Source organism: Cryptotermes secundus, unplaced genomic scaffold (assembly GCF_002891405.2).
Source record: "Cryptotermes secundus unplaced genomic scaffold, Csec_1.0 scaffold705, whole genome shotgun sequence".
In the NCBI taxonomy this organism is placed as follows: domain Eukaryota; kingdom Metazoa; phylum Arthropoda; class Insecta; order Blattodea; family Kalotermitidae; genus Cryptotermes; species Cryptotermes secundus.
Window position 1 is genome coordinate 223,263 of NW_019726237.1, and position 10,371 is coordinate 233,633.

The 10,371-nt window shown below is 38.7% G+C and overlaps 1 protein-coding gene across 1 annotated transcript in view; it reads left to right on the top strand.

Annotated features, from left to right (window-relative positions):
• Positions 1-10,371, top strand: part of LOC111864089 (RNA-binding protein fusilli) — a 207,237-nt gene that overhangs the window by 93,147 nt on the left and 103,719 nt on the right. The window contains exon 3 of the mRNA XM_023851087.2: positions 2,188-2,413. Coding sequence (XP_023706855.1) covers positions 2,188-2,413 — 226 coding nt within the window. The remainder of the gene's footprint in view (positions 1-2,187; positions 2,414-10,371) is intronic.

Here is a 10,371-nt window from a genome sequence, read left to right on the forward strand (position 1 = left end):
TTCGGACTCTTGGAGCTGAAACCTTCTTTAGGATCCGCCAATTGCGCAACTACTCAAGAACTTCCCAGCATTTTATGGAACCCGAAGGTTCATTACCGTGTTCACAAGAGCCCTCCACTGGTCCTTCTCCTTAGCCACATCAATCCAATCCAGACCATCTCTTCCTATCTAAGATCATATTAGTATGGTCCACCCATCTACATCTTGGTCTCCCCAGTGGTTTCTTTCATCCTGGATTTCCCACCAATATCCTATATGCATTCCTCTTCGTGCTACATGCCCTGCCAACCTCATCGTCCTTTACTTGATCATTTTAATTATACTTGGAAAAGAGTACAAGTTATGAAGCTCTTCATTATGCAGCTTTCTTCAACTTCCTGTCACTTCATCTCTCTTCTGTCCAAATATTCTCCTCAACACACTATTCTCAAATCATACTAATACTTAGTAAGTAATGAAAAATTTTCCTTGGATTTTGTTAAAAATCATCCTCATCAAATGTGTTTAAAATAACAGTTTTATATCTTCTGATCTACATTTTATGTTATGTGCTAATTCTTATATGATTCTGATAAAGTCTTGATTTGAGCGTCGTGTAAATTACATGTTGTGTTGGTATGCTAGTTGGATGTGAACCCAAATTAATTTGGAGGCACACATTTTTAGCGCAGTCTTTTCAGTCTCAAATTCTATTAAACTTTGTTAAATGCTTGGGTTGTACTTGACAACTCTCCCGATTTCATTATCATGTAACGAAATGCAGGGAAGATTAATTTCGGACTCTGTGCAGTATGATATGCTTTTCAACAAAGGATGGCTCTGTAATCAGTGACCATGAAGACCAATGACTTGTGCAGGACCCAAAAGAACGCGTTTGGAAACTGTTTATTTCGTTGGAACACATGAATCGCCGCTGGTCAACACTGGCACTTGATGAAAGGACGAGGGTGCTTTTTTGAACCCAAAACAAGGGCACTGCACTGTATTATTTTGTTATTTTCTGAATTTATCATTGTAATCGGACAGTATCTTTGTCTTTCAACTCAGTGAACAGGAGACAGTGCTAATAATTCACGATACACGATTGGTAGGTGGTATCGTCCCTCATTCGCAAACACAGGTACAGGTAATTATGAATGAAACATAAGTTTTGTACAGAAAAGAATAATTTTTATATATTTTTATATTAAAATACTTTCGTAAAGAATTGCCCGTTGTGTGTTCCTATTAGTGTGTTTTTGCAGAAAATTGTGAATAAGACGTAGTCCGTGCAGTGGTCTCCACAATAACAAAAAGTTTCCTGATGATGGCCCATGTGTGGTCGAAACATGTTGCAGCAAGGAATGAATGTGAAATTTTAATGATATTTTAAAATATTTAACAAGCACTTTTAGTGTATTAAATATATTCTTAGTGTCTTTTATATAGGGTTATTGTTTCATTATAGGCGGTATATTTACGGTCTAAAAATGTAGTCCGTGAAATTAATGTTCTACTTCTAAATTAATATTATCAGTGAATAAATACAAGAACAAAACATGTAGTTTGTAGTTTACTAAATAAAAAAACAAACAAATCTCCGTGGCCTGTAGTCCGCAAGAGAACTATACCGACCGAGGCAGGACATGTAGCACGAATGGGGGAAAAGAGGAATGTATAAAGGATATTGGCGGGAAAGCCAGAAGGATAGAGACCACTGAGAAGACAAAGGCGTAGGTGGGGGGACAATATTAAAATGTATCTTAGAGAGATAGGATGGGATAGTATGGATTGGATTGATATGGTTCAAGATAGGGACCAGTGGAGGGCTCTTGTGAACAAGGTAATGAACCTTCGGGTTCCATAAAATGCTGGAAAATTCTTGAGCAGCTGCAGAATTTGCGGCTCCTCAAGAATGTCTCAGCTCCATAAGTAAGTAAGTAGGTGCGTATGAATGATCAGCTTCGTGCTCCGAGGACAGAACCCTCGATAATGATCAGAAAGGAAGCTGACTGTTATCCCAGAGCCGTTTCGGACGCGGTAGTGAAAGGAAAATCATGTATCCTTGCTCGGAATCGAATTTCTTCCTTCCAGCTCGTAGTCACTGTATGATCAGAACGGGGTGGCAAACTTTGAGGATATCAGTACTGAAATTTCCAGTAAATTTTTGAATGAATGTTAACAGGAGCTCTATTGCTTTCATTGCAGTTCGAACACTATGCACGACAGACGTTTCACATCGGCCCCTCCACACATTCGCTACGGTTCGTCACAGATGGACAACTACCGCTTCGACAGTGTCTTCACCCGGAGACCTGTTCCAAAAACCTGGAGCTGCCCAGCTACTACTCTTATTTCCACGATCTTCGGAAAGAATTTCGGGCGTTTTACAGTATGCCTGAAGAGCCACAGTGCATCAGAGACATGATAGCATGTATCCTTTATGCAACTCTTGTGGGGACAGTGGTAATTTTTTGTATATACGATGCATTGTTTATTATAAGTGAAAATAAGCTTATGTTTGACTTTGTGTTCGTCTTCTTGCCATTTATATACAGCTTCAGTTAATATTCACTCGTCGTCTTCTCTTGATTGTATATCACTGCAAGTTTCGGCCTAATTTTCCGTCATCAGGTGTAGAAGTTGCTGTGCTGAAGGAATCTGCTGGTCGGTTTAAAGTTGTTCAGGTTTTCTTTTGTGTAAATGCCTCGGACTCTTCTAGGTTATATGGGTTATCGCGCTGGGGCTCCTACAGAAACATTCAGGACAGCCACACACTGAACCGAAGAAAGATCAACAAACCAACAAAACCGTAAGTAACATCAAATATGCAGACACAAAATGAACATAAATATATATCTTAAAATAAAACTTTAATATAATCCATAACAAAACACAATAGCTCACATAACCTAGAACAGTCCGAGACATTTACACAAAAAAAAACCTAAACAACATTACAGCAGAACAACAGATTCCTTCATCACAACAACTTGTGCACCTGATGAAGGTCAATTAGACCGAAACATGTGGTGATATAAAAGAAAGAGAAGATGAGTGAATATTAACAGAATTTGCACGTAGAAGGCAAGAAGTGAAACACAAAGTCAGATTACTCAGTGCAACAGAATGTTGCATTTCATTAATTTGTAGTTGGTTGTTTTTGTTTGGGGGACAGAATGCGATGTAAAGGTTTGCATGAACTGCATATGGCACAAGACAATGTAGATTTTTAGTAATCCCAGTTTCAAGTGCTAAAGTAACAAAAGACGCATGCATAATGCATTATCATGTTGGAGTATTCTTTGGAGAATGGTTTATACATGTTGCATATTCTGTTTATATTCATATGTTAACATATCATATCTCATATTTAGGAGCACCTCGGTTATGAAGCCATGTTCTTCTGTGCTGGGTATTCTAATGTTTCGGATAATTAGCTATGTCCATCTTCAGCTTAAATATGATCTCTTAAACGTCGACGCATGTACGAGTATATTGATTTTCAGTAAGTGGACATGGTTTGCAAAATTTAGACAGGATGACATGTAAAACACGTTCATTACGACCAGATTCTTGGATTTTGTTTCAATATCTCATTATTTGAAAAACAAGTAATGATATTTCAAGCCAAAGCGAGGCGGTATATTGTAGACGGGCGTTCTTTGTGCCTTTATATATGTACCTCATTGCCCGTAATATTCATGCATATGCGACATGTTCAAATCAAATCGCACTGAACAGGGTCAGACATTTTTTATCGTGTGCCATTTCGTTAAACAAATACAAATTGAAAAGTATTTCAGATAATATTTTCGATATTAATGAATATTATATTTTGTATTATGCGTCAGTCTTCTTGTACGATGGGACATTTATAAAAAGCCGACAAAAATTTTGATTTTGGATTCAAGTCAAGTAGGAATGTGTTGGACTACTATAAAATTAAATTCAAACTATGGCTTATAGCTTGGATTCCAGTACAATGTCTTCCGAATTCCTTGAGTAGTTCAGAAAATTGTACACACAGATAGACAGACAGACAGCCATGAACTTTCCATTGTATGTCGGCTTTATTGACTGTTTTCCGGACATCTTTGTCAACAGTCTGAAGCCTGAGGAAAAGAGAAGAGAAAGTGGAGAGAGAGTGGTGGAAGACAATACAATTTACTGGAGGAAGAGCTTATGAATTATCGGCTTTTGCAGGTTCTCAGGCAGTGCCTGCTTGTCCTACTGGCAAAGATAGTTTGGAGAGGTCTTTTGTTCGGAAGTGAAGATGGTGAGGCTGAGGGAAATAGACTTTTTCATGAGCAGAGGAAAGAAATTGAGCAAGGTCTCTACTGCGTTAGTTTGGAATTTGTATATTAATGTTGGAAAGGGGGTGCCGCATTCGGGTAATGTTCTCATTTTATATTTGAAGGGCTATTTTAAAAAGAAATTTTGGGGGAATGTGGGAGGGGGCGCAAGTTACAATTGCAGTCCGATATGAAATATGCATACCAATTCAGCATTTGCTCTGAGCATGAGGAAAGGCGAGGAAACCTTCACGGAATTAGTTGGTCACAGGAACTTTCAGATAAAAACTAACTTCTAATGAGCAGTCCGGTATTTAAATACAAGACATTAATGTTAATTTCTGCTTGTTTTCCTTCTTTTTTAAATTTATACAGATTTGTTTTACAAAGGTTTGTTTCATGCGTATAATTATGGGGTTATGATATACGTAATTCCTTCTGTTTTTATCAGGAATATTCATGGCAATTTGAAAGATTTTCGAATGTTTTACGAGGTTTTGTTGCTCATCCAGTTAACGAAGTATCACGTGTCGTTAGTGGTCGGCATTCTTCTTGCTGGTCGTCTCAGTTTCTTAGGCCCTCGATCGGATCTAGCACAGGGGACTGCCTATGGACTGGTCTCTTCTGATGTCCTAAGAATTCTAGTGACATGTAACGGGTTCCTCAGCGAATCTTGTCGTTTCATGTTTGTGCAGGACTGGGGAACTTAAAAGTGTGTATCAAAGGATGTGTTAGTTGGAGACTGTATTTTAAGTAAATAGGCGCTCCCCTGACCGATTTCAGATAAATATTTGCTTATGTATTATTTACAGTTGCCCTACCGAGTGGTTATCTACTAATCAAGGAGAGGGGACGCCTATGTTTATCACTGATTGGAAAGTGTTGGCCTAATTTTTGAGTCCGTAAGTTTTCACTGTTTACTGACTTTTGATATAATTCGCTCCCTAGATATTTCATATGATTTTTTATTAACGATACAGTTCTTTGCTCAAGTAGGATTTTAATTGATGTTACCCTTGGCAATTCCATTAAAATCCTGAGGCCTTTATTTTTAATCGTTTGTAATATACGAGGTTGTATCGTAAAGTTCCCGGACTATTATTGTTTTTAACTGCCTCTGTAAAAGAAGATGAGAGAGGACGGCAAGGTCACACCCCCGAAAGCTTATTCCATCAGTCTGTCATCTGACATGGTGCTGTGAACACGCACTGCTTTTAGACGAGTGCTTTCTCAACTTCGTGTTTCTTTTTGTCTGCGATGGATGGCAAAATAGCGAAATGTGTCTGAATCAATTTTTGCATGAAGCTCGACAAATCCGCTACCGAAACCCTTGAAATACTTCGTGAGGCTTTTGGAGAATATTCTTTAAGTCGAAAGCGGTTTTTGAATGGCATTCACGTTCCAAGGCCGATCGAGGGTGAAGATTACGAACGTTCAAGGCAACCAATCACCAATAAAACGACGGAAAATGTTGAAAAAATTCGAGAACTCATCAACGAAGACCCTCGCCGAGCAATCCATGAGCTCGCAGACACCGTTTGGATCAGTTAACGAGTCAAAGTCAAAGTCGAAGTCACATTGCTACTGACGGTCAGTCAGTCTGTCTGTCTTGGTGTCGAGCCCCGACTGGGGCTCATGACCAGATTTTTTTCTTTATATGAAAGTTACTGTCCTGTTCATTTGGGGCGTCCTCTCTGTCGGGTCTGTCATTTGTCAGTCGTAGTCTGTGTTAATAAGTCCATTGTCAGTATTAAATACTAATTTAATCTTAATTCCTATTTCTATGTACAATATATACAAATCCTCTGTCAATCCAGGCTCAGTACAGCAGATTTTGCCCTATTTCTAGTAGTATTCGCTACCACAGTAGTCTAGTCACTTGAACGGTCGTATTACTGACCGCCACCAAGTTTAAGCCCCCTATACTTTCTGTGTTGGGCTTCGCCTTGTCCGATTTTGCGAACATTCTCATTTTCATGATATTCTGTCACTCTTACTTATATAGCCGCGGAACGTACATGGAATTACAGTAAACACATATCATGTGATCGCTATCCAGCCAGTATATTGGAACATTAGTCGAATCTACAGAAAACACTATTTCTACTATTGCGTGTTGGACCGTTTTTACACAGCTGTTACCTAGCAACGCGTTGATCAAATCCGTTACAATATTTATCATACTTTTAGGGATATTCTGATTCCCAGCGACATTTATCCGTAATATAGTCTAGGTTTACATTGGGCCATCTATCTCACAGATCCTTCCACAGATGTTATTAAAATTCGGTACTGTGCACTCTCTGTAAGTTACATTGAATTATTATGATATTTACATTACCTCAAAGTTCGCCGCTGGCAATTTCGTTTATAACGTTACAGAGTAAGGCTACGCTCTTTCTATTCCTGTTGCTTTCTGTGCTGAGTGTGCGGAATGGATATGCCTTCATATTCTATTTCGCCTCGAGATTCGGTGTCTCCTGATTTTTGTAGCCATGCATCACAATCTCTAGTCAGTTCGTGTGCTTCCCCAGCGTTTGAGTCTCCAAGAACTAAATTGTAAGCTTCGACATTTTCTGACAATATTCAGATTCTTATTTCATTTTATAAAAACCCATGTGGAATTCAAATGGACGCTCGAAACGATACTATCACATACATCTCCTTGGCGTAACTACTGGAATAGTTAACTAAATTCACCTTATTTAAGTTGGTGTAGTTGAATCCCATAACATTCTTAGCTGAGAGTCATAGCGAGGTCTCCATGTCTCTCTATGCATACGTCTGTACGTATGTATTTATGTACAATTATTTCTATCAGATATACATTCTCTTTTAGATTAAGACATGTTTCACAACATAAAAAACAACCCGGAAATTTATGTGTCAAAGTCTCAGCGTGATTTTGAGCTGAACAGAGATTTTCAAATGAATAATAACAAGCACTGTCTACATTTATTCTTCGCATAATTTCAACATAACTCTCATGATTATTCCATATTATAGTGTCTGTATTTTACCACATAGTTTTCACTGTGTCTGATGGTCTGCTTGCTTATTCTTCGAAAGTATGTAATGAATATCGATTAAATTTGGAATATGACATCTGTAACAAAATTGGTCGGGAGATTTTAATCTTGGTCTGCATCTGTGAGTTACACACAAGACAGTATAATTTTTGTCAAGTGCTGTTCATCACGCAAGAAGATTTTGGTACACGACACAGTTATAATTAATATGTACAACTTTTATTAGATCGATTTTTCAATCTGGCCCACATTTAATTCGGTGTGAGTTAGTGATTGAGATTAGCTCTTCCTAAGGGGCCCAACCGAATAGGTGTCTTCTCCTCCCTTTACTTGAGGACAGAAACAGATTCGTTTTCCGAAACATAGTGTTTTCTATTCTCTAGAATACCGGACGAAGAGAAAAGCCAAAAAACCCTGTAATTCTGTGTGTTACACACGGATGTCAGAATCCTTTAGAATCTAACATAAGAGAAGCTAAGCGAATTTTATCTATTATATATATGTATTTGTTTGTGGGTTTTGATCCCAACACTTTATAAACGGGTGGGCAAATGGCCATTTCCTTCTCAAAACTACCGTATATTCTACTGGAAACGAGGGAAAACACAGTAACCGGTCTGCGTTTTGAAGATCGTTCACAGATCCCCTGCACTTTCTGACAAGGCGCATCCTGTTTCTAGGCATTGTTTGCGCTAGATGAACTCAGTTGGGGAGTCATGTCTGTCCCATCATCCGCATGTTTTGTCGCCTAAACTTTTCACACCATTTCAAATAGTTCAGTATTTTGGATCTGCACTCTGCTTTGGTGGACGAATTAAGTTTGAGATAGTAACATTTCCCAAAAATATATCCTCATTTACATATAGCTTGAATAGAACTTTACTACTTTCTTAAAAATGACTCATCTACTAACAGCTATGATTCACAATATATATGTTGTTAAAACCTATAATATTCGTTTCAAGAACTTTTGGACGTTATAAATTTATAATGGAATTATGCTACAAGCCGGGATGTCGCGCGTTCGAGTCCCGATGAGGTGGATTTTTCTGTTGTCCTAATGCTTCCAGCCGCACTATGGCCCTAGGGTCGACTCAGCTTCTAACAGAAGAGAGTACCAGGAATCTTCCTTGGTGGGTAAAGATCGGCAGGCGCGTAAGGCTTGACAACCTTATTAAGTAAAGTGAGCCGAATGTCTAGAAATTGTGGGAGCCTCAACGTCTCACAATCCTTTGGGCCTTCACGGCCTGTTACAAGGATAACCTTTCCTTTATGAATGTCTAATGAATACAAGAAAGATATAGTTAATAAGGTTGCACATTGTGAAATCTGCAGAGTGATTTGCCTCGAAACAATAATCTCTGTTTGCGGCAAATTAACTTCAAGAACGAAAAGGAATGCATAACCGCAAGAAACGCTTTTGGAAAATGTTTGTGTTCCATGTTCCTTTGCTATAGTCCCTTTCTTTCCACCCTTGATTCATATCGTGTTCAAGTCCCTGATTTTTGGGTACAGAATCACTGAATCTGCACACATACAGTTCATTCACCTCTTGTCTCAGCTTCCTGTTTATGTCGCCGAGTGTCCCTTTCGTATATGCCGTATCTCTGCTGAACAAAATGTATTTCGCGAAATTGCTGGTATTTCAAAATATTTGCTGCATAAGCACGTGATGTGTCAGGCTGATTCTCAGACACTTCACATTAATAATATGCTTTCCACCTTATTTGTCTGCTGGGTTGTTTTGTAGGTATGAAACGTGGCATCGACTTTGAGAAAACAACGTAAATTACACCATAGTGTTTGAAAGCAAAGTACTCAGCAAAATATTTGTACTTAAGAAGGATGAAGAAACCTAAGCGAGCGATTTAAGATATTTTATAAGAGGAATTTCTTTATTTATGCACAACGCCATTAGCTGTTAGGTAGTGATTTCTAATTGTTTGCAGCCCTTGGGATATAAAGCAGACAAAAATGCATATACAGTGAAGAAATATATACCTAGGAGTCGTCAATTGTTAAATGATACACAGGAGGAGGCAAAAAATAATGATACGCAAGGAGAACTGTGAAACCTCTTCTAAAACGTCGATTTGAGAGTTGTAGGAGAATAGAGGATAGCTTTATAATAGATGGGAAGTATGTAGGTTCTGTGAATGGGGCATGGATGGAACTAGTCTAGGATGGTGTCCAGTGGTAGATATTGTTATTATGGATGTGGAAACTTCGATTTCTGCTAGTAAGTTGGCAGTCAAAGCACAAGAGGCCACTGTAGGTGGCGGTGCAAAGGCCGAGGAGGTCTGCCCCTCATACAAGATGGTAGTCATTGTTTGCTATTTTGTGAGGAAGGCGTTACAGACAGATCCGCATTGAAGTTCTCCAGTCATAGAGCTTTCCGAAATGTTATTAATGCAAGCTGTAAGACTTCTTAGTTGTAGGCGATTCCATCCTAATATCTCTACCTCTGGTTTACAAAGCAGAAGGGGATTGTATCTGTGTGAATGGGCCGAGTACGAACTCGTGATCACAATGTCCAGGCGGCCTGAAACCTACATGCAGTTATGAAAAGTACTGTATTCGTTTGAAGATTGCAGTAGACTGTAATGCTTACGTAACTCATTCTCGATTGCCACATGATTACATCTTGGTTACCACTTATATTCAACAGAAATATATATGCGAGAAAATTCTTCAGAAAATTGTCAAAGACATTCTTTGTACTCGTAATATCCTTCTGGAACATAACAGCGAGTTGAACCGTAAAGTTTGAAATAACAAGCGCTAAGTGTACCTGTTGCGTGTAACATTTTACAGTTCCACAGGTGGTGGTTCTAACTGGCAATATATTTATAGTACAGACCTACAGTTGTAGTCAGCTGTGTTATATACAGCGCTTCTCCTGAAAGGGTCAGTTTTAAGGCCGCTAGATTATCCCCTTTGTGAGGATGATGCAAGACATGATATAAATGCTCCCCTGAACGCGAATATAGAGCCTACGCTATCGTGGAAGTAATTTATACGTCGAAAGCAGTCTTCTGGGATTTGGCACCGTGTATATGTGGTGTTAA